The 25,200-nt window shown below is 40.2% G+C and overlaps 1 protein-coding gene and 1 pseudogene across 3 annotated transcripts in view; one reads left to right on the top strand and one right to left on the bottom strand.

Moving 5' to 3' along the window:
- Positions 1–25,200, top strand: part of NF1 (neurofibromin 1) — a 263,862-nt gene that overhangs the window by 31,319 nt on the left and 207,343 nt on the right. For all 3 annotated transcript variants that reach the window (XM_039252830.1, XM_039252840.1, XM_039252820.1), the window contains exons 2-3: positions 22,741–22,884; positions 24,823–24,906. In XM_039252830.1, coding sequence (XP_039108761.1) covers positions 22,741–22,884; positions 24,823–24,906 — 228 coding nt within the window. The remainder of the gene's footprint in view (positions 1–22,740; positions 22,885–24,822; positions 24,907–25,200) is intronic.
- LOC120245713 lies at positions 16,881–17,279 on the bottom strand (annotated as a pseudogene).

Genomic DNA, 25,200 nt, shown 5'->3' with positions numbered 1-25,200 from the left:
AAAGCATAAGTAAGGAAAGGGGTGGGATAATGAAAGGCAGGTGGCAGAAAATGAGACTGAGATGAATCGGAACACCAATAACTGTGAGGTTAAATGAGGTGTATAGAATGTGTTTAGTGCCTGGTATTTGTGCTCGATATGTGTTAACTAGTAATTGTGTTTTTTATAGGAATATTATTGGATGATCAAATAGAAGCCCTCTAGCATTTAATTCATAAAGATACAAGTTTTATATCAACAGTACAGTAAAACAGCATATCCATAGAATTCATTTATCACTGAAGAAAATTTTCGTAATATAGAAATTTTCATGTTTGAAAAGCCTTGCTGGGGCAGAGATCATGCTTAATTTCTTCATTTATATGTCGAGCATACCATATAGTGCCTGATACATAGAAAGTACTCCATCTCTTTAAAAAAAAATATCTGAAGTGGGTACTAGAAATTCTGGGTAACCTAGAGGGTAACCCAGAACTAACTCTGTTTCCTTTTTCTAAAGCATTTGTTTGGTGGTATTTCTTCAGTGGAATTATAAATGGCCTTTTGATCCGAATGCATGTATCATCCTTGTCACACACCTGTTCTGTGGCCAGCAAGGATCTGTTAGGATAAAGTCTTATTTTTCATTCTCTTGGGGGTCTGTGATTGGTGCTCTAGCCCTCCAAGCACTTAGACCCACAGAGCATTACTTATCTATTGCTGTGAAACAGTTTAGCTCAAAACTTAGCTTAAAACTACAGATGTTAATGATCTCACAGTTCTGTGGGTCGGGACTGGGAAAGGGGCTTAGCTGCATGCTTCCGGCTCGCGGTCTCTCTTGAGGTTATGGTCAAGCTGTTGCCTGAGGTTGCAAGCATCCAAAAGCTTGACTGGGGGAGGAGAGACATTAAGAGAAGTTCGCTGCCTGACTGTTGGCTAGAGGACTTAATTCCTTGCCGTGAGGACCTCTCCATAGGCCGTCTGAGTGTCCTCATGACATTTTTCTTGGCTTCCTGTAGAGCAAGTGGTGTGTGTGTGTGTGTGTGTGTGTGTGAGAGAGAGAGAGAGAGAGACAGACAGACAGACAGACAGACACAGAGAGAATGAGAACACAAGCCAGTCCAAGATGAAATCCTCTGTTTCTAATAACCTAATCTTGGAAGAGACACGTTCTCATTTCTGCCACTTTCTAGTAGAGTGACCATGCCTGGTGCAGCGTGGGGAGCTGTGACCGGCAGGAGCAGTGGCTTAATGGGAGGCACCCAGGACACCGGCTGCCCCGTCCTCCAACAGTGGTATCCCCTGCTCCAGTGTAAACTAGTACTTGATCAGTTTTTGTGTGTCGTTTCTGTTGTAAATGGGGATGGGTATTTCTGAGCTTGGTAGTTTGGCATTTTTGCCACTCTCTTCTCATTGCCTTGTCCACTCTCTGTTCCTTGTCCTTTTTATATTTCCCAGATTTATTCAGAAAATTATAGCTCGGCGTTTTCACGAGATCATACTTGCAACCTAACAGAAAACTGGGTTAGATACTTATATATTGTAGATCCTGTTAGATTATAAATCTCAGTCTTTTATAAAAAATGTATGATCATATTGCTATACTTATTGTGATATCACCAGTGATTTTAATGCTTTAAGGAAAAGTGAATAAAATAAATAAAAGTGTTGTTTGTAGGCATATTTGATTTTATTTGTATGTGGTATGTGTTGAATTAAAAAGTAAATGATTGCTGGGGCCCCTGGGTGGCTCAGTTGGTTAAGCATCTAACTTTGGCTCAGGTCATGATCTCACAGTTTGTGAGTTTGAGCCCTGTGCCAGGCTCTGCTGACAGCTCAGAGCCTGGAGCCTGTTCTGGATTTGTGTTTTCCTCTCTCTCTCTGCCCCTCCCCTGCTCATGCTCTGTCTCTCTCAAAAATAAATAAATATTTAATTAAAAAAGTAAGTGATTGCTGGTTTTTAGCACTTAAGGATATAGAACAAAGTCCTTCATAAACTAAAAATGAGGAGATTTTTCTTTGAATTTAGGAACAAAATTATTTTGCAGTTTTTGGAGATACTTTTCTTTCCTAAGTCCTGAATTTGAGCATCATATTTTGGAAAGCTGAATTATCACTGAGGGCAGTACAGCCCCATACCTCTGGATGGGTTATATGCTGACACTTCACTTAATATGTTTGTGTAGAACTTGGACAATTTTTCCTTATAGAAATGCTGTTGTAAATAGTATTAGGTTTTCCTTCCACCTTTTTTTTTTTTTTTTTAATGTTTGCTTATTTTTGAGAGAGAGAACACAGGGGAGGGGCAGAAAGAGAGGGAAACATAGAACTCTAAGTGGCTCCAGACTCTCAGCACAGAGCCTGATGTGGGGCTCAAATTCATGAACTGCAAAATCATGACCTGAGCCCAAATTGAACACCTAACTGACTGAGCCACCCAGGCGCCCCTTTCCTTCCACCTTCTAAACTCATACCTATACAAAACCTGTTTAACCAACATTGATTGAATTAGAACTCAACCAGAAATTTTATTTTATTATTAAAAAATTTTTTTAATGTTTTATTTCTGAGAGAGAGAGACAGCGTGAGCAGGAGAGGGTCAGAGAGAGAGAGGGAGACACAGAATCTGAAACAGGCTCCAGGCTTTGAGCTGTCAGCACAGAGCCCGAAGTGGGGCTTGAACCCATGAACCATGAGATCATGACCTGAGCCAAAGACGGATGCTTAGCCAACTGAGCCACCCAAGTGCCCCTCAACCAGAAATTTTAGATCTTTTTTTTTTTTTTTTTTAATCTTGAAGCAATCATAAACTTAGAAAACTGAGAAAACTTCGGTAAAGCACAAAGAATTTTTGCTCTGAACCATTTGAGTGTAAGTTGCTGATATGATGCCTTGTCATTCCTGAATACTCCATGGGCTTTAAAATAAATGGGTTTTACATTACCCACAATACACCTATCAAAGTCAGGAAATAAGCATTGATAGATTACTACTACCATCTCATTTTCAGGCTCCATTCAAGTTTTACCAATTGTCCCAAGAATGACCTTTATATCAGAAGGGTCCAGTCCAGAATCACATTATGTTTATCATGTCGCTTGTCTCTTTCATTCTGGAACAGTATGTATTTCTTCAACCTTAATAACCCTGACACTTAAAAAAAAAATTTTTTTTTTTAAAGTAATCTCTATGCCCAATGTGGAGCTTGAGCTCATGATCCTAAGATCAGGAGTCATATGCTCTACTGACTGAGCCAGCCAGGTGCCCCAATAACCCTGACACTTTTGAAGACTGTTCTGTGGATTAACTTTTTCTGTAGATTATTCCTTACTTTGGGTTTGCTTAACATTTCCTCCTGAGTAGGTTCATGTTATGTATATTTGATGGGAATATCTCAGCTGCAGTGCTGTGTCCTTAGCCTGTCAGGTGGCACAATTTAGATTGTTTCATTACCCATGATGCTAATTTTGATCACTTGATTAGGATGATGAGCCAAGCTTCTCCATTGTTAGGTTACACTTTTTCCCTTTTGAACATCTACATTGTTCAATGTAGTGCTTAGAGGGGGTGCTTAGAGACTATGTAAGTATCCAATTCTGCGTCAAGCTTTCGGTTTGTTCAAATATCCAGTGGGTACAGAGTAATTGTTTCTCTTATTCAGTGGTCGAACATCTGCTTTATCATTATTTGTTTTCATCCTCAAATTGTTCCATATTTGGCCCGTGAGAACTCCTTCCATCAGGCCTCCATGTCCTTTTGACATATCTTCATCATTCTTTAAGCATTTCCTTTCTTTCTGGCATAACAGAATGTTCCAGGCTTCTTAGAACCTTCCTTGTGTTTCAGGGGTGGAATCAGCCATTTCTCTGAGGAGCCGTGGTTCTTTCTAAAGGAGATGGTGTTTAGAAACCAAGATCTGAGGGCTGGGTGGACACATTATTATTGAGTTGTCATTGTTTCTAAGTTTTCTCATTGGAGTTAACTGGGAAAGGGAATAAATATGTTCCTCTCCATCTCTCTGTATGTGTGCATATTTCTATCAGTGTTTATTTCTGTATCTCTCTATATTGAAAACTGTGTTCACACACCACTAATGTTAGTTTAACCCCAGAGGGTTCTTTAAACTTTTCTTCTTTTTTTAATTTGTAAACTTTTTGACAGCAAGAAACCCAGTGCTCGTTATTCTTAATACATTTATTTATTTGATCAGTCCCTTTTGTGTAACTGATCTCCCATCACTGTCATTCGCCACTGCCACTTGCTCTCAAGCCCAGTAGACGCCCTCCTCAGTCTGCGTGAGCTGCAGCCCTCCTTGTTATCCCTGAAATACCACCCCCAGCCTGTGTGGGCGCCCTTCCGACCTTGCACGGGCTCGTATTTCCTACCCTGTGCCGCTTCCCAGTGTAGACATCCTCCTCACTGTGCCCAGACTCTGCAATAGAACACCCACCCCTTCCCATCATGAAGCAGCCCAGAACAGCGCCCCTTGCTGGACCCCACTCTCTTGTCTCTCTGTCTCACTCTGGCTTCGACGCCCAGTTCGGGGCTAGCCTCATCATGGACAGCCTTCTTTCCCCATTTTGACTCTGACACCCTGGCTAGTCTGCTCTCCTCTATACATACCCCTCTCACCCTGCCTGTATTCTAACATCTGTGCCTGGCTACCCTGTCTGCGGGAGGCTTTCTTTACCGGATGCGTGCCCCGGCACCCTTTGCTGGGCTGCCTTCCGCATTGGCACAGCCTCTTCACCCCACTCATGCCACCACATTTCCTCCACACGGTGCCTCACTCCTGCTCTGATTCCTGCATCCCCTCCGGCTCCCCCCCCCCCCCCCCCCCCCCCCCCCCCCCCCCCCCCCGCACAGACGCTTACCTTGCTCTGTGCCTCCTCATGGCTTTTGCATTGAACCAGGATACTGAAGGGAAGAGAGAGGAGGGGAAAATGAAGAGCAGGCAGTTTTTATAGGAACAATGTGATCCGAGTTTATGTTTGGCAGAAATAAATCTTGCCCTGCCGTGGTAGTAGATATCTGGAGAATCTGGAAAGGGCCTTTAGGAATCTGCTTCTGGAGCTTCATTAGCAGTTGGAGCTACTGGTATAAATAGGTTCTTTATTTGTGAATCAGGGACTTCCGTGTATGGAAAAACTTGGGTAATCTGTAAGTTCAGAAGAGTAGGAAGGAAAGAAACTAGAAGCAAGAAGGGTTTAGGGGAGGATGAGGTTGGAATTTGCTTTTTGGGAAAACTGGTTTGGCTCCATGCTAATCTCCTTGCCCCCAGATGTCTTTATCACATCCGTATTAAAAACAATAACAATAGAAAAAAAAATAAAAAAAAATAAAATGTTCAATAAAATTAAAAAGAACAATAACAATAGTTGGTTATTTAGTCATCCGTTTTATGAGCTTGGTTTTTCATTTCAAAATGTCACCACAATGTTTCTCTAACTTTCGTCCTTCACGTACTGTCATTGTAGCCATATACTATGTCATTTACCTTGCTTCATGACTTTAAGTTGGCTTCCCTTTTTCACTTAGCCTTGTCAAAGGTATAATGTCTTCGTAATCCTGGGTTTGATATGATCATTAGATTTTTAAATCGCATGTTAAGATGAATGTGAAACTTAACATTTTTAAAGTTAATTAGGTGCCATATAAACTCTGATTACATACCATGTGGGTGGCGTCTACTTTGGGAAATATGTCAGTATAACCGGTATAAATATTTATACATTTTTTTGACTTATGTTTGTTACTTGGTATCCAGAGCTTATGGGTCTTTTTTTTACTAATATAATTTTTTCTAGTTGCTTCTTTGCCCAGTGTGATGTATTTTTCTTTGAGTTTTCTCTCTTTTAATGGATGAAAACTTACATCGAGTGAGTTTAACATCACCCCAATTCCATCATGGTTTGAGGGGCCTTTCAGAAACTGGTTTAAATGTACACAGAGGCAAAAAATTTTAGCCTGTGACCTTTTGAAGAATTTTCTGAGTGCAGCTAGAAACAAATTATCCATTGTTCACAGTGCTTCGCTTCATGTTTTGCCTTCTCTTTCTGAATCCTCTTATTTGTTGAAACCTTGTATCTTAAGTTGCTTACAGTTTGTTAATACAGATCATTGTTAAAAGATCATTATTTTTCTTCATGTAGTTTAGACCCTTTCCATTTCTGCCATAATATCCAAAGATTTATTTAAGATAGCATGAAACGTTTAAACGTTTAAAAAATAATTTAACTTTCCTTTTTCCCAGTTGGGAAAGTAATACATGCCAATGGAAAATACAAGAAACTAATAAAAGTGAAAGAAAAATCAACTCATTTTTACCTCTCAAATATAATTACCTTATCTTTTTTTAATTATGGTGTTCACATTTTTGTTTGTTTTTGTTTAAATACCTACCCCAGGAATAAGTCATTTTCTTCATATGTGTCCTAATAGTACTTAGCTTTAGTTTGGGAAAATGTGGAGAGCCCCCCACCCCAAATGGTCTAATTCTATTTTACACTTTTAAAATTATTAGTGAAATGAATGTATTTATATATATATTGACTACTCATCTTCTGTAAATGACTTCATATTTCTTCAACAGTTTCTCCATTGAATAGTCTTACTGTATAGAATATAACCCTATATTAGTTATGTAAACCTTTTGGCCCCTAGTTTTATACATTCTTTTACTTCTTGTTGGTTGCTTGTGTTTTTCTTTGTCATTAGTGTCTTTTTTTAAATGCAGAATGTGAACATTTTTCTGTAGGCAACTATATCAGCATTTTTACTTTACAGCTTCTGGTTTTTGTCTTGTTTAGAAAAGTCTGCTGTACACCAGTATTATGCAATTATTCTTCAGTATTTTCCCTAACAGTTTTATGTTTTATGATTTTGTTTTCTTTACTATAGAGTCTTCATCATACGTTTACACACAAACACATGCACACACACTTCTAAATTTGGTAAAAGTTATTTTTCAGACAGATAGCTCCTTGATCTGGTAATGGTTTATTGATGAATCCATTCTCTTACCACTGATTTGAAATACTACCTTTATGAAGTTAAATTTCTATGTACATACTAGTGTCTGCTCTGTGACTGTAATCACCTTATGCTTTTTTTTTTTTTTGCCTTTTTTTCAGTATAGTGAGTTTACTCTTTATCTTTTTTTTTTTTTTTTTTTTGAGAGTGAGAGAGCATGTGCATGCATGTTCACATGCAAGCAAAGGAGGGGCAGAGAGAGGAGACAGAGAATCTGAAGCAGGCTTTTCATTGACAGCAGAGAGCCGGATTCGGGGCTCGAACTCACAAACTGTGAATCATGACCTGATCATGATCTGAGCTGAAGTCAGATGCTTAACTGACTGAGCCACCCAGGTACCTCTAGTGACTTTATTCTTATAATATGCTGGTTTTATTATTACTGCTCCTCCCCCCTCCCACACCCCTCCACCTCCTCAGAGAGTACATTTGAGCATGGGAGGGGCTGAGAGAGAATCTTTTTTTTTTTTTAATGTTTATTTATTTTGAGGGAGAGAGAGACAGAGTGCAAACAGGGGAGGGGCAGGGAGAGAGGGAGGCACAGAATCCGAAGTAGGCTCCAGGCTCTGAGCTGTCAGCACAGAGTCCGATGTGAGGCTTGAACTCATGAACTACGAGATCATGACCTGATCCGAAGTCAGATGCTTCACCAACTGAGCCACCCAGGTGCCCTGAGAGAATCCTAAGCAGGCTCCATGCACAGCATAGAGCCCAACCTGGGGCTTGATTTCACGTCCGTGAGATCATGAGCTGAGCTGACGTCAAAACGCGTACTGACTGAGCCACCCAAGTGCCCCAAGCCTAATAGAATGTTTAAGTGACCTAGCAATACTGGTCAAAAATTTCTGTGGTATTCTCACAAATTTATTACTTCAAATGAACTTCAGAACAGGCCTACCATTTTATTTTATTTTATTTTATTTTTTTTAAATTTTTTTTAAATGTTTTATTTCTAGGAGACACAGCGTGAGCAGGGGAGGGTCAGAGAAAGAGGGAGTCACAGACTGAAACAGGCTCCAGGCTCTGAGCTGGCAGTCAGCACAGAGCCCGACGCGGGGCCCGAACCCACGAACCGCGAGATCATGACCTAAGCGAAAGTCGGATGCTTAACCGACTAAGCCACCCAGGCGCCCCTAAGGCCTACCATTTTAAATAAGCACCCCCCTCACCCCCCCCATCTTCCAAATCGACTATATCATCTTCTCACTCTTCAAAAACCATAAATCAGGTCATGTTACTCCCTTGTTTACAAGCCTTCTGCATCTTCTTCCCTCTCTCTCTCTGTTATCTGTTGCTGCGTAACAAGCTACTCCAGAGCTTTGCAGCTTAAAATGGCCTGGTTATTTTGCTCACGATTTTGCGAGTCAGGAATTCCTGACTGGTTCAGCTCTTCCACATGGTGCTGTCTGGGTGGCTGGTGCCGGGGCACCCCTTCCAGTATGACCTCGTCAGTCACGTGTCTGGCACCTCGGTACTTGGCTTCTCTCTCCACGTGGCATCTCATTCTTCAGAATTTCTTCATGTGGCCCGGGCGTCTCGCAGCATCGCGGTCTCAGAGGAAGTCCTTTTTACATGGCGGCTGCCTTCCAGGAGGAGGGAAAGGAAAACTGTCAGACCAATTAAAGACTGTGCCTGGACCGGGCATGGTGTCCTTTTTGCCATATTTCATTGGTCAGAACAGTTATGAGACCTGCCTGAGGGCAGGGAAATGGAAAAATAGCCTCCACTTCTTGATGTGGACTGAGCAAGGTCTTATTGCATGTGGGATAAGCGATACCGTGACCATATTTGGAAAACATAATATGCCACATTATCAGACTCAAAGTCTAAGCTCTTAAAATGGCCCATCAGGCTTTTCATCATCCGAATCACCCCTGCTTCTCTCTCTGACCTCATCCCCTACATTTTCATGTTTTATTCCCTTGGGCTTAGCCACCACAGACTCTTTGCTAGGCTTCGAATGCGTCATGCTTATTCCACCATCAAATCTGTTTTGCCTGCCACTGCTTCTCTCAGCGTTCTTCTTCAGATCTTTGCTGGGTCTTCACATTCTCACTTCATCTCCATCTCTGCTCGGACGTCACATCTCCGGAGGGCTTTCCCTGACCACTCTATCTGCTAAAATCCTGGTCCCTTACTCCCCCCTGATCTGACTTTGTCCTCTACACAGATTTTCGTGCGGTTTTGGGGAGCTTGGGGGCCTGGATATACTTGTTAGCTCTCTGCCTTGCTTCTGAACAAGTTGAGAAATAAAAGAGTAAAGATGGAGGCCAAAATATATGTGAAATATATAAATACTAAAAATAAGTTTATAATCTACAAGTATATATTTATACTGATTGCAAGAATACACAAACATATCATAAAATACATATGCATTTAGGGGTGCCTGGGTGGCTCAGTAGGTTAAGCGTCTGACTTCAGCTCAGGTTCTCACAATTCGTGGGTTCGAGCCCCGTGTCGGGCTTTGTGCTGACAGCTAGCTCAGAGCCTGGAGCCTGTTTCACATTCTGTATCTCCCTCTCTCTGACCCTCCCCTGCTCACGCTGTCTCTCTCTCTCTCTCTCTCTGTCTCTTTCTCTCCCCCCCCCTCAGAAATAAATAAAACATTTAAAAAATACATATGCATTTATATATTTGTGTGTCTGTGTACATGTATGTGTGTATATATAGATGCATATACATACATACATATACATGTATGTGTATGTGAAGTTGGAGACCTAAATGGGCCCCACAACCAAGTCTCAGAATTAGGCAGACTTACTCAGTCCAAGGTGGGATTGGTCATCCCCCACCCCCACCCCCAGGGCTAGGTTCCTGATCAACTCTTGGCAGGTTGACTGACATAGAAGAAAATTCTTACAAAAGGGTGGAGCTGAGTTGTGCATATCTACTTATTTTCATTTTTATCAATCTGACTAAAGGGGGGATGAAAGGAAGAGAATAAAGGAAGTGTCAAAGATGAATGTCAGATCTCAGATAGGAGAAACTGGCGGTATTGTGGTGCTATTTCTAAGATAGGAAACATGATAAGATTATAAATTAAATTTTAGAAATACTGGGTTTGAAGTGCCTACAAGATGCCCGTGTGGAGTTACCCAACAGGCATTTGGATAACACATCCGAAGATGCAGAGTTGGTATTAATTTTCTATTTTCTGTAACAGACTATTACAAGCATAGTGGCTTATCGCAACACAGAATTATTATCTCACGGTTTCTGTGGGCCAGGGACCTGGGCATTGGTTAACTGAGGTCCCTGCTCAGGTTCTCACCAAGCTGAGTTCAAGGTGTCTGTTAGGGCTGCAATCTCATCTGAGGCTTGGGGTCCGCTTCCAAGCTGGCTGGTTGTTGGTAGAATTTAGGTTCTGACAGTTGTAGGATGGAGGCTCTCAGCCCCTAGAGGCCGCTTGCTATTCCTTGTAGGTGACCATTCCCTACAGCTTGGAAGTTTGCTTTTTCAAGGACAGCAAAAAGCATTTTTACTGCTTCAGATCTCTTTCATGGCTCATCCAGTTAGGACAGGCTCATCCACGATAACTTACCTTTTGATTACCTCAGAGTCAACTGATGAGAGGTCCTAACTGCATCTGCAGAGTCCCTTTGCCACAAAGTGCAGTAGTCATGTAAGGGGTATCACACTGTATTTGAAAGTCCTTCTCTCTGTCAAGGGAGAAGGTTACACAGGGTGTGTGCAGCCTGGGGCTGTTGTAGTCACTAGCAGTCACCACTAGTCATCAGCGAGACAGTGTAGAAATCGCCCAAGGACAGCTAACTTTGTTTGGAGGGAGGAGAAGAGAGATTAGAGGAGATTTTCAGAATTATTGGTACCTGAAAGATACATTTATTCATCTTGGTGTTCACAGCACTACATTGCTACCTGGCACTAGTAAATGTGCAATAAGTATTTTGTTAGACTTCTTTGATCTCAGATTTTAAGAAATTAATGTGTGATTTACATACGGTAACATTCACCCTTTCCAGAGTGCAGTCTGAGTTTTTTTATTGTGGTAAAATACACATAAAATTCGCCATCTTCACTATTTTTAAGTGTACAGGTCAGTGGGATTAAAGACATTCACATTGCTGCACGACCGTTACTCCATCCATCCCCATAACTCTTTTCATCTTGTACAATGAAACTCTATTCCTATTAAAGAATTCTCCCCTTTCTCCATCTTCTGGCACTCACCATTGTGCTTTCTTTTGCTTCTGAGCACACTAAGTAATGCATATAAGTGGCATCATACAGTATTTTGTCTTTTTGTGATTGGCTTGTTTAACTTAGCATAATGTCCTCAACGTGTATCCATGTTGTGGCATATTGCAGAATGCCCTCTCCCTTTTTTTTAAAAGGCTGAATAATGTTCTGTTGTATGTATATACCAATCTTCTTATCCATCTATCCATCAGCGGACACTTGGGTTGCTTCTGTGTTTTAGTTATTATGAATAATGCTGCTCTGAACATGGGTGTACAAATATCTCTTTGAACCCTGCTTTCAGGTTTTTTGGATATTTGCCCAGAAGTGGAATTGCTGGATCATGTTGTAATTACATTTTAAACGTTTTAAGGGTACTTCCATAGCATTGGCTGCCTCATTTTATATGCTTACCAACAGTGCACAAGGGTTCCATTTCTCCACATGCTCACTAACGCTTCTTGGTTTTCTGTTTTTTTGGTAATAGCCATCCAAATGGATGTGAGTTGGTATCTTATTATAGTTTCCATTTGCATTTCCCTAGTGTTGAGTGATGTTGAACATCTTTTCATGTGCTTATTGGGCATTAATATATCTTTGGGAAAATGTCTATTCAAGTCCTGTGCCTGTTTTAAAATTTTTGTTGTTGTTAGTGTTGTTTAGTTTTAGGAATTCTCTCTATATTCTGGATATTAATCTCATCAGATATATGATTTGCAAATATTTTCTCCCATTCTGTGGCTTGTCTTTTTACTCTGTGGATGTCTTTTTTCTCTTTTTAATTTTTATATTTGAGAGAGAGAGAGAGAGAGAGAGAGTGAGTATGCAAGCTAGGGAAAGGCAGAGGGGGAGAGAGAGAATCCCAAGTGAGCTCCCAAGCCGTAGAACCATGCCTGAGCTGAAATCCAGAATAGATGGTCGACTGACTGAGCCACCCATACAGGTACCCCTTGAGTTAGTTTTTAGTGGTAGGTAGGGGTCCAATTTCATTCCATTGCATGTGGACACCCAATTTTCTCAGTGCCATTTGTTGAAGAGACTGTCCTTTCTACATAATAGTCTTGGCACCCTTGCCAAAAATTATTCGACCATGTATGTGAGGGCACTAAGATAGACATATAGACCAATGGAATTGAATAGACCAATTAATTGCTATGTCTGTCTTTTTTTTTTTTGTAAGTTTATTTATTGAGAGAGAGAGAGAGCACAAGTGAGTGAGGAGGGGCAGAAAGAGAAGGAGAGAGAGAGAAGCAGGCTTCACACTGTTAATCTAGGCGAGGCTCGAACTCACCAACAGTGAGCTCATGACTTGAGGAGAAGTCAAGAGTCACATACTTAACTGACTGAGTCACCCATGTGCCCCTGACTATATGGCTGTCTGAATGCCAATACCAGGCTGTTTTGATTACTTACTATAACTTTCTAGGAAGTTTTGAAATCATGAAGTGTGAGTCTTCTAACTTTGTTCATCTTTTTTTTTTTAATTTTAAATGTTTATTTATTTTTATTTTTATTTTTATTTATTTCTAGGAGAGAGAGAGACAGCGTGAGCAGGGGAGGGTCAGAGAGAGGGGGAGTCACAGACTGAAACAGGCTCCAGGCTCTGAGCTGGCAGTCAGCACAGAGCCCGATGCGGGGCTCAAACCCACAAACCGCAAGATCATGACCTAAGCGAAAGTCGGACGCTTAACCGACTAAGCCACCCAGGCGCCCCAATGTTTGTTTATTTTTGAAGGAGAAAGATCGTGAGCAAGGGAGGGACAGAGAAAGAGGGAGGCCCAGAATCTGAAGCAGGCTCCAGGCTTTGAGCTGTCAGCGCAGAGCCCGACACGTGGCTCGAACTCACAAGCTATGAGATCATGACCTGAGCCTAAGTTGGACGCCCAACTGACCGAGCCACCCAGGTGCTCCTCTTCATCTTTTTCAAGATTGTTTCAGCTATTCATAGTCCTTTGAGATTCCATATGAATTTTAGGATGGGTTCTTTTATTCCTCCAAATATGGGATTGGGATTTTGATAGGGACCACATTGAATCTGTAGATCACTTTGGGTTAGTATTGACATTTTAAGAATATTAAGTGTCCTATTCCATGAACGTAGGATGTATTTCCATTTATTTATATAATCTTTAATTTCTTTCATCAGTGTTTTGTAGTTTTCAGCATATACGTTTCACTGCCTTAGTTAAATTAATCCCTAAGTGTTTTATTCTTTCTGATGCTGTCATAAATGGAATTGTTTCCTGCTTTCCTTTTTAGATTGTTCACTGCTGATGTCTAAAATGCAACTGACTTTTGTATGTTGACTTTTTATCCTGCTATTTTGTTGAATTCCTTTATCAGTTCTCATAGAATTTTCTGGTGGAATCTTTAGAGGTTTTTACGTATACGATCATGTCATGTGAGAACAGATCATTTTACTTTTAAGTTTGAATGCCTTTTAGTTCTTTTTCTTGCCTCATTGCTCTGGCTAGAACTTCAGTACTAAGTTGAGTACAAGTGGTGAGAATGGGCATCCTGCCTTTTCCTGTTTTTAGGAAAATAAAGCTTTCAGATCCCATTGAGTATGATGTTTACTGAGTTTTTCTTATATGGATTTTATTATGCTGAGGTAGTTTCCTTCTATTCCTTTCTTTGTTGAGTGTTTCTTATCATGAGAGGGTGTTGAATTTTATCACATGCTTTTTCTGCATCAGTTGAGACGAACATGTGGTCTTTTTCCTTCATTTTGTTGATGTAGCATATTACATTGACTTTTATGTGTTGAACCATTCTCGCGTTTGAAGAATAAATCCCATTTAGTCTTGGTGAATAATTTTAATACTTGTTGAGGATTTTTGCATCAATATTTACAAAGGAAATCAGGCTGTAATGTTCTTGTGTCTTTGGCGTTAGGGTTATGCTGGTCTTCTAGAGTAAGTTAGGAAGTATTCTCTTCCCTTTGGAAAAGTTTAAGAAGGATTAGTATTAGTTCCTCATTGAGTATTTGGTAGAATTTACTAATGAAATGATCAGGTCCAGATCTTTGTTGAGAGAATTTTGATTACTGATTCAATCTTCTTACTGGTTGTAGGTCTGTTCAGATTTTCTGTTTCCTTGTGATTTAGCCTTGGTAGGTTTTGTTTCTAAGAATTTATTCATTTCATTTAGGTTTATTCAGAATTTTTTTGGCACACAGTTCATAGCACTCTTTTAACATCTTTTTTTCGTTCTGTAGTACTAATAATAACGTACCCACTTTTAATTCTGATTTTAATAATGTGAGTCTTTTTCCTTTTTTCTTAGTCCATTTAGCCAAAGGTTTGTCAATTTTGTTGATACTTTCGAAGGACCAACTTTTGGTTTCATTTATTTTCCCTGCTTTTTAAAATTCTTACTTTGTTTATCTCTGCTCTTTTATTTATTATTACCTTTTTTCCTTCCAGATTTGGATTTCCTTTGTTCTTTTTCTAGTTCCTTTTGTTGTTAAGTTACATTGTTGATTTGGAATATTCTTTGTTTTTTAATGTAAGTGTTTATAGCTATAAATTTCCTCCTTAGCACTGCTTCCACTATATCCCACAAGTTTTGGCATGTTGTGTTTACCCTTTCATTTGTCAGTATTTTCTAATTTATCTTGTGATTTCTTCTTGAAACACTGGTTGTTTAAAAGTATGTTGTTTAAAATCATCCAATTGAAAATGGAGAGAAGACATGAACAGACCTTTCTCCAAAGACAGACAGATGGCCAACAGACACATGAAAGGATGCTCAACATTACTCACCATCAGGGAAATGCAAATTAAAGCCACAATGAGTGATTACCTCATACCTGTCAGAATGGCTAAAATCAACAACACAAGAAGCAACAAGTGTTGGTGTGGATGAGAGAAAGGAAACCCGGTGCACTGTTGGTGGGGATGCAGACTGGCGCAGCCACTGTGGTAAACAGTATGGAGGTTCTTCCAAAAGATAAAAATAGAACTATCCTACGATCCAACAATCCCACTACTGGGTATTTACCCAAAGAAAACAAAAACACTAATTCGGAAAGATATACGTTCCATATGTTTTTTGCAGCATTATTTGTAATAGCTAAGATATGGAAGCAACCCAAGTGTCCATTGAGAGATGAATGGATAAAGAAGTGGCAGAGGGGTGCCTGAGTGGCTCAGTTGTTAAGTGTCCAACTTCGGCTCAGGTCATGATCTCACAGTTCGGAAGTTTGAGCCCCACATCGGGTGGGGTTGCTGACAGCTCAGAGCCTGGGGCCTGCTTCAGATTCTGTGTCTCCTTCTCTCTTTGCCCCTCCCCTACTCACGCTCTGTCTCTCTCATTCCCTCAAAAATAAATTTTAAAAAGTGGCACACACACACAGTCGAATATACTCAGTCTTAGAAATGAATGAAATCAGGGTACCTGGGGCAGCTCAGTTGGTTAAGCGTCCAACTCTTGGTTTTGGCTCAAGTCATGATCTTGGGATTCTTTCTCTTCTTCTCTCTGTCTCTGCTTCTCCCCCATGCACTCTCTCAAAAAAAAATTTAAAAAAATCTTTAAAAAGATTACTGAAGTCTTGTCATTCGCAACAACATGGATGGATCTGGAGGGTATAATGCTGAGTGAAATAAGTCAGTCAGAAAGACAGATACCATATGATTTCACTCATGTGGAATTTAAGAAACAAAACAAATGAACAAGGAAAAAAGAGACAAACCAAAAAACAGACTCTTAAATACAGAGAACAGACTAATGGTTACCAGAGAGAAGGTGTGGGGTGGGGGGGAATGGGTGAAATAGGTGAAGAGGATTAAGAGTACACTTATTGTGATGAGCACTGAATAGTGAATAGAATTGTTGAATCACTATATAGTACACCTGAAACTAACATAATAGTGTATGTTAATTATACTGGAACTTTTTTAAAAAGTATATTTAATTTCCACAATTTTGTGAATTTTCCAGTTTTACTTGTGTTGTTTATTTCCAACTTCATTCCACTGTGGTCAGAGAAGATATGTTGTATGATATCTATCCTTTAAAATCTGAGATGTTGGGGTGCCTGGGTGACTCAGTTGGTTAGGCATCCGACTTTGGCTCAGGTTATGATCTCATGGTTTGTGGGTTCGAGCCTTGAGTCTGTGCTGACAGCTCAGAGCCTGGAGCCTGCTTTGGATTCTGTGTCTCCCTCTCTCTCTGCCCCTGCCTGTGCTCTGTCCTTCTCTCTCTCGAAAATGAACATTTAAAAAAATTAAAAAATAAAAAAATAAAATCTATTGAGATGTAATTTTTTGGTCTACATGTGGTCAGCCTGGAAAATGTCCCATGTATATTTGAGAAGAATGTGTATTCCATTGTTTGGTAGAATGTTCTATGTATGTATGTTGGGTCTAATTGGGTTATTGTGGTGTTTAAGTCATCTGTTTTCTTCTGTCTAGTTGTTTTCTCCATTATTTTGAGTGGGGTATTGAAGCCTCTGCAACTATTATTATGGAACTAATTTTTCCTTTAATTTTTTTCAGTTTTACCTTCTTATATTTTGATGTTCTGTCATTAGGTGTGTAAATGTCTAGAATTATATCTCCTTGCTGTACTGAACCTTATATTAATATACAATGTCCTTCTTTGTCTCATAACTTTTTCCATAGTTTATGATTTTGTTAACCAAATACTACATGCACGTAAGCTGTTTATTCATTTTCTTTGCTGCGCAGGCTGGCATTGGGATTGGTGACTCTGCTGGCCAGCTGGGCTGCTCTTTTGGCTTTTTAGTTCTTGGAGGAGACATTGTGAGCAATCTCTGCACAGTAAGATTTGTTGCACATCAGCAGCACCTCAAGCTCCTTGAGCTTGTGAACTAGGAACTTCTGGAAGCCATTGGGCAGCATGTACTTTGTTTTCTTGTTGCTTCTATTACCAAAGTTGGGCCTCAAGACGTGGCCCTTGAATCTTCTGTGCACCCCATTGTCAGTGCGTGGTTTCCACCGGTTATGGTTAGTTTTGACTTATTGGTCTACCTGGTGCCGGATGAAGTTCTTGGTCCTCTTTTTAGTGATCTTGGACTTGACTAGAGGTTTGAGGGCAAACATGACGCCGTATAGGAGGAGATGGCTGCCACCTTCACAGGTGATGAAGAAGAGAGGGGAAGGTCCTCCGTAACTTGTTTTGATTGAAAGTCTATTTGTCTGATAATTTGTATAGCTACCCCTACTCTTCTTGTAAAAAGCGAAAGATTTATACCATCTGAAGAGAAACCAGAGTATTCTCTTTGGTTACTATTTGCATGGAATATCCTTTTCCATCCTTTCACTTTCAACGTGTTTGTGTTCTTAGCTTGCAAGTGAGTCTCCGATAAGCAGCATGTAGTTGGGTCATGTGTTTTTAATTTTGTTTAATTTTTGTCACTTAAAACTTTTTTTATTCTGATCTGTCTTCTGATTGCAGAGTTTAATCCATTTACACTTAAAATAATTACTGATAAGGGATTTACTGCTATCGATGTGCTGTTGGTTTCCTTATGCCGTATAGCATTTTTTGGTCTCATTTTCTGCATTACTGTTTTCATTTGTGTTTATTTTTTGTAGTGAAATGTTTAAATTCCTCTCTCATTTCCTTTTTGTGTATTCGACAGCTAGTTTCTTTGTGGTTACCATGGGGATTACATTTAACATCCTAATGTTACCACACTCTCATTTGAATTTATGCCAGCTTAATTCTGTGTTTTGACATTTCAGTGGCACGTATTCATGTAACCATCCCCATGGTCAAGATACGAGAAGTTTCATCACTCAGAAAGTTCCCTCATACCCCCTTTGGCTCGCAGAATAGATGGTGGTAAATCCTGAGGGGAACATCTTTTGTCTTATAGGGAAGAAGCCTTTGAATTGTCTTCAAACGAGTTTGGGGAGTGCCTCCTCTTAGTAAGCAGTGATGGGCTACTACTGTAGACTGAGAGGGTTCAGGGAACCTGGGCATACGAAATTTTGGGGGAGCACAGCCCACTTGTTTCCATTTCATTTGTCATGGTCTTATTCTTTCCCCTCAGGACTCTGGTCTTGGCATAGCAGACACGCCTTGTAGGGAATTTAACCTTCTTTGAAGTCCAGCAACTCTGATAATTGTTGGTCCTGGTCCTTAGGTTTCTCTGTCCTCCTGCTATAAGAAAGGAGACCATGTTTATATTCTGGAGAGACCTTTTGGCTTACATACTTAGCTTCTAATTGACAGTTAATCAGCTTTTTGTTATCTTTCTTTTTTCCCCCAGGGAGCAAAGGGTTTAGTAATACTCTTTCAGTTTCATTGCTTTTGTAGTTAGAATTTTTCTTCATTGCCAGCTTTAAAATCCCATCTGAGCACCTGCACCCAGCTGCCCTGTAAGCCTAGTGCCGGTTGTTCCTTAAGATTTTCCTTCGGGATCAACACCTGGGAGGAGGGAGGATCTGGCAGATGCAGAATTCATGGCACAGTGTTGGTCTCCTGGTGGCTTTGTTCAGCCCCTTTCGGAAGCTCTGCTGCTAGAATTGGCCCTTCTGAGTGGCCCAGAATTGGGCTGAGGTGCTTAGGCCTTGGTGTTGCCATATCAGTTGGTCATTGGATGTGGGCTGCCCAGGAGGGGTTTCCCTTAGGGAGGACCATTCCCTGCAGCCGCGCCAGTCCCTGAAGGCCTCACTGAGCCCTTCCCTGAAGGGGAGGGCCGCAGCGCCTCCGTGTCTATACCGTTCCTCTGTATCCACTAAGAGTGATTATATTAGGGCCTTGCTTCTCCTAGATTTGGCTTTCATTTGTTCCAGAATTTGTTTTGGTTTTTTGTAGTACTGTTTTGAACTCATGGATATAAATATGTATATTTAACAAACTTTCTGCTGACTCGCACGTGTAGAAGGATGCACAAATGTACGTCGATAATCAGCTCCATAGCTGTTGACAGTGGGAACACAGCAGTGCACCTAGTATAGCGCTAGCAGTCAAGTCCTTCCTTCCTCCGGCATTTCCTTCTTGTCATGACCCATTCTTTCCAAGGATCTCTACTGTCCTGACTTGAATTTAGCATGTCTTTGAAATTTGTGTAACGGGGTCACACAGTAAGTGACATTTTGTGCTGACTTCTTTTCATTCATGTTCTGTTGGTGAGATTAAGCTTGTAGTTGTAAATCATTTATTTTAATGCTATATAGTTTTTCTTTGAATATACTGCATTTGAAAAAACCATTTCTGCTATTGATAGACAATTGGCGTGTTTTCAGGTATGTAACTAGTGAAACTGCTAAATATGTATACGTTCTGTTTTACTAGATAACGCTGGGCATTTTTCAAAATAATTATTGATTTACACTCCTACTAGTAACGTGTGAGAATTCCAGTTGCTGGGGTGCCCGGCTGGCTCAGTCGGCAGCCCATGCGACTTTTGATCTTGAGTTTATGGGTTCAGGCCCCATGCTGGGTGTAGAGATTACTTAAAAAATACGTAAACTTTAAAAAAAAAAAGAGTTCCAGTTGCTGCAGTTTGCCCGTTTCTGAAGGATGTAGCCCTCCGAAGCTGACGGTTGAAAGCTTTTTTGAAAGGTATTTACTCGGTCCCCTCCACCAGCAGGCTCTGCACTCTGTTGTGCCCTGAGACTTCAAAATTCTGCTTTGCTTTTCAGAAGTTTTTGGTGGAGCTTTTAACCCTTTCCACCACTTACGCGTTCAAGGCCCCCTCATGTCTCCTGTCTTGTCACCTCAGCCCTCGTTGTCAACCCAAATCTCTCATGGCTCCTCGTTGCCTCAACAGAGGTACCTTCTGGGAACATGACTTTCTGGAATGCTTTCATTTTCTCTTGCGATGTTAGCCTGTCTCTTATTTCTTCTTGTAGTAACTTCACATATGATTTGACCACATTCCTTGCTGTTGCCCATTTCTATGTGAACATAGTTTTCCCGGGTCGGTGAGAGGGAGATGTGAGCTAGGAGAGCTTTTTATCTTTATCTTCGTGGCTCTAGAGCTCTTCTGTGACTTTGATGAAGTTAAATACATCGTCTCATCCTTTTTGAGCTGTCTTCCTTTCCACCACCTTTATGTGGCCCTTTCCCTTTGCCCCACTGTCCCCATTGGAGTGAATCCCAGCAGTTTCTTCTCAATGTGGGCTTCTTCCTAAAAGGGGGGGCTTCTTCAGCTGCTTAGTTTAGAAGTGTTCTGCCCAGTGGTGTCCAGTGGCTACTTGGAGGTAAACTGAGGTCAATGAAATAGAAGTAAACACTTGGTTCCTTGTGCATTAGCCATGTGACACGTGCTGAACAGTCACATGTGGCTATGGCTACTGTGCAGAGCGTTGTTGCTATAGTATAATCTCACCACAGAAAGTTCTGTCAGGCCGCGGTGGTCGAAAGTGTGCTCTCTTCTCATCGGGCGTTAGTGTAGGCCTTTTGTGCTCGTGCACATTGCAATATATAGACTGCCCCCTGTATTTCAGCTTGTTTGTTTGTTTGTTTTTGTTCTTAAGTTGGCCTGTTGTACTTTTCATTGAGGAGGGAATAGAATTTGGTATTTTCCTCCTGTCAGATCCCTCATACATTCAGCCTTCTTTTGCAGAGGTACTTATATACCACACCAGTTTTGTAGCTCTAAGTGGTTTGTTGCTATTTGCTTGTGTTTTGGGGTTTGCGGGGACCTTGTCCCCTGCTTTACTGAGTTCACCTATTCAGATGCTAATTCCATCTGGAAGCACCCCCAGAAACACACCCAGAAATGATATTTAGCCAAATATCTGTACTTTCTATGAGCCATTCAAGGTAACACATAAAATTAACTGTTACAGAGGGAGTTAGGGAGATTTACAAGTTACACTGCAGCCACTGCCGCCTTCCAAAAGCCCCCTTTCTTTGGTCTCTCAGATTCCTGCCCCCTTCTGCTCCCCCAAACCTTTAGAATTAACATTATGTAATTCTGTAGCTCCTCTTCTGCCCCTTCTAACCCTAAAAAGGCTTCCTCTCTTTTACTTAGTATTTATTATCAAGTCAGTCACTGGTTATTAACTGACTAGGCAGACTTGGGCATGCCACTCGGTCTCTTTCCACCATTAGTTGTACCATTTTAAAAAAGACAATGCTGGGGGCACCTGGGTGACTCAGTCAGTTAAGCGTCCGACTTGGGCTCGGGTCATGATCTCACGGTTCGTGAGTTCAAGCCCTGCGTCGGGCTCTGTGCTGACAGCTAGCTTCAGATTCTGTGTCTCCCTCTCTCTCTGACCCTTCCCTGCTCACGCTGTCTCTCTCTCTCTTAGAAATAAATAAAACATTAAAAATTAAAAAAAAATGAGAATGCTGGAGTTAATTTGTTTTTTCACAGAGGAACCTCACCAATGTTCTCTTAGCATGAGCAGGATCTAGTATTTAAACAGTAAATAGGGGCGCCTGGATGGCTTAGTCGGTTAAGCGTCCGACTTTCGCTTAGGTCATGATCTCGCGGTTCGTGGGTTCGAGCCCCGCGTCGGGCTCTGTGCTGACTGCCGGCTCAGAGCCTGGAGCCTGTTTCAGTCTGTGACTCCCTCTCTCTCTGACCCTCCCCTGCTCACGCTGTCTCTCTCTCTCTCTCTCTCCTAGAAATAAATAAAACATTTAAAAAAAAAATAAAAAAAAAAAAAAAAAAAAAACCAGTAAATATATTCATGATGCCTTCAATGGAAAATGCTACTTTTGTTAGATTAATACTTTATTGTTTTTAATGTTTGTTTATTTTTGAGAGAGAGACAGACACAGAGAGAGAGAGGGAGAGAGAGAGAGAACGAGCGGGGGAAGGGTAGAGAGAGAGGGAGGAAGACAGAATCGGCAGCCGGCTCCAGGCTCTGAGCTAGCTGTCAGCACAGAGCCCGACGTGGGCCTCAAACTCACGAACTGTGTGAGATCATGACTGAGCCACCCAGGCGCCCAGAAAATGCTACCTTTGAACAGAGTAGAGATGAACTTCTTGACAGTGTGACTTGACTCATTCTCAGATAAATGTAGATGTGGTGACCTTCGGGGATGTTTTTTCCATGAGACTTCACTGTTGTTCTATTTCTCCCTCAACTGTGTACCCGAAGGTGATCATCTTTCCTGAGTCTGTCTTACTGTGTTTATTCCTGGTTATACAGTTCTCATTTCTGAACAATCTGCAGTTATTTGCCATTAATTGATTAGAGGTCTGGGACATAGATTTTCTTGGTCTGTTGTTCTTTTAATGCTAGAGTTCCATATATAAGGGAAAGGATTGTATGCATTCTCTGAAATAATTTTTAGCTACAAGGAAATAGCTCTACTTCTGTGAGTCATCATCTCTCTTATGTAATGCTGGGTAAAGTTTTAATTTTGTAGGTAGAGATTTACAATTTCCAGAAGGAAAGCTGCAAAAATTGAAATTTCAAGAGAGTTCTAGATTTGATATAAATGCGAATCTGTATTGAAAATTGGAGTTTGAGATACAAATGTAGGTAACCATGACTGATAAAAATCTGCCTAAAACCTCATGGTTTTCAATGAGAAATAGTTCTTTTTAGTCCATTTCATGTGTAAGCTAACATTTTCTTTTTCCCTTAGCTTCCAATAAAAACAGGACAGCAGAACACGCATACCAAAGTCAGTACTGAACACAACAAGGAATGTCTTATTAATATTTCCAAATACAAGTTTTCTTTGGTTATCAGCGGCCTCACCACTATCTTAAAGAATGTTAACAATATGGTGAGTATTTGGGCTGTTGTTTCATGGGGGAATTTGTTTTGGTTTCTTTTTGATTTAAACGTTTAGAGCAGCATATTTTGAAGTATGGAAAGTCCTTTTCTGTGGAGTCTAAACATTCACCATTGTATTTTGTGGGTGAGCACAGGTAACCTTTTAACTTTGATTTTAGTTTTTGATTCTTTCTCTTAGATCCTTCTCTTATTTGTGGCCCTATCTTTTCTATTTTTGGGGGGGGATTAGGATTTCATATAGACTTTAGGTCATATATGAATTGATCATGTAGTAATCTATTAAAATATATTTTTTTAGTTTCTTCTTTGAATATTTATTTGTCAGATTGTCCTAGTCCTAAGTAGATGATAAATAAATATGACCTTGTAGTGATAAAATATGAGATTGCTTTTATGAAGATATTGTTTGATTTCCTTCCTCCTGTAACCTGTGAGAAATGCTATAGTAGTTTGAGATCCCATTGTTGAAATGGATAGTCAAATAGTCATTTCACTAATTCCACTGTCAAAAGCTCGCATTTGCCTTTTTCCCTGTTTTATAAAATCTGTTTATATTCCCTAGGCTTCAAGTTCCTCCAACTGTTTTATCTCTGTATCTTTGAACATATCATTTCTCCTGTCTCTTGCAGGTGATTCCTTCCTCTCTGTCAATTCCTATCTAAAACCTCCTTTATACCCCGTGCAGAACAACCGATCTGGATATTTCTTTCTTTTTTTTCTTTTTACAAATTTATTTCTGAGAGAGAGACAGTATGAGCAGGGGAGGGTCAGAGAGAGAGGGAGACACAGAATCTGAAACAGGCTCCAGGCTCTGAGCTGTCAGCACAGAGCCCGACGCGGGGCTCAAACCCACAAACCATGAGATCATGACCTGAGCCAAAGTCGGACACTTGACCGACTGAGCCCCTCAGGCGCCCCTATTGATTAATTCTAAACTGCTCTTCCTGTCTTAGGACTTAGAACTACAATTTATATTGTCTGTATTGAGCCTTGAGACCGACTTCCGGTTGTAGATTGTGAGAATCAGTCCCATTTTTATAGTCACATCATCTTTGGTGTATTTTCTTTTATAAAAACTTGGTTAGGCAATGCCCTAAACGTAGAAAATCGATAAACTGGGAGGTGTGAGTAGTCATTTGCCATACAAAGACATTTTTTCTTTATAGAAAAAAATTAAGATTTTTCTGAAGAAAGTAGGACCTCTTAGGAACACGTAAAGTGAATTACAGGAATAAGATTTTGTGGGTCTCTTCTGTTGCACAGTGTGTGGGGCCTGGGGGTAGGATTTTGCTTACATAAATATGTGGCTGTGTTGCCAGTTAGATGAAAATATTTTAATATTTGGAACCTTCTTTTCAAAGCAAAAATGAAAGCAGTATTGTGATATTGGCATTTATTTAGTGCTTCCTGAGTAAACCGACCTTTGGCAACCATAATTTCTTGTTGGTAAATAGCATAGTATTAAATTTAAGGATAGTGAATGCCTAAAATTCACTGTAATTGGTGTTATAGTAGTTTGTATAGTATGTAGTATTACAGTGTTCTGTTCCTATGAGAATTTAGACTGTGATTATTTTGTGGCATTGAAGTTAAATGTTCAGTTCAAGATTCTGGTTCAGATCTATCTGCATATCAAAATCCTGTGTATTTTTAAAGTATAAGCCAAAGTTATTTGCTTTTACTATTACAAGGCTCATGGCAGACTGTAATAAATGCCAGCATTTTCATTTGCCTGGGCATATATTTTGTGTGAGCATTAAGATAAAATTGGAAATAATGGATTTAAATAGAGTAATCTGGGAGGTAAAGTGGAAAACTGGATTTTTTGTTTTCCTTAATGCTTCGTCCCTCACTTTTCAGATATGTGCTGGTTTTGGAGTAGGGAGTAATAGCCAACTTTTAGTGTTCTGAATATTTTTTCTTTTAGAGAATATTTGGAGAAGCCGCCGAAAAAAATTTATATCTCTCTCAGTTGATTATATTGGATACACTGGAAAAATGTCTTGCTGGGGTAAGTAAATCTAAAATAGGCAGGTTTTGTGAATTCAGTTTTGAGAATGATCTGATGTCCCAAAATGTATACGCACAAGAAAAGTCATATGGAATTTTTGGTCTAAGACATATGAATATGAATTTTGCTAACAGATCTAACAGAGCATAGACAAATTTTGAAGAGAAACTTCTTATCTTTTGTAAATAGATATTAAGTTTATTTATAAAGTGCTAAACTTGGGCCACATATCTGTCACAGGTTTTTTAGAAAAGATTTTATGAAAAAAAGCCACTATGTGACTTACTTGACTTC

This window comes from Hyaena hyaena, unplaced genomic scaffold, assembly GCF_003009895.1.
Source record: "Hyaena hyaena isolate Hyena2069 unplaced genomic scaffold, ASM300989v1 scaffold_10, whole genome shotgun sequence".
NCBI classification, from domain to species: Eukaryota; Metazoa; Chordata; class Mammalia; order Carnivora; family Hyaenidae; genus Hyaena; species Hyaena hyaena.
Note: the sequence above shows the minus strand (reverse complement) of the source record. Positions and strands in the feature narration are given on the sequence as shown.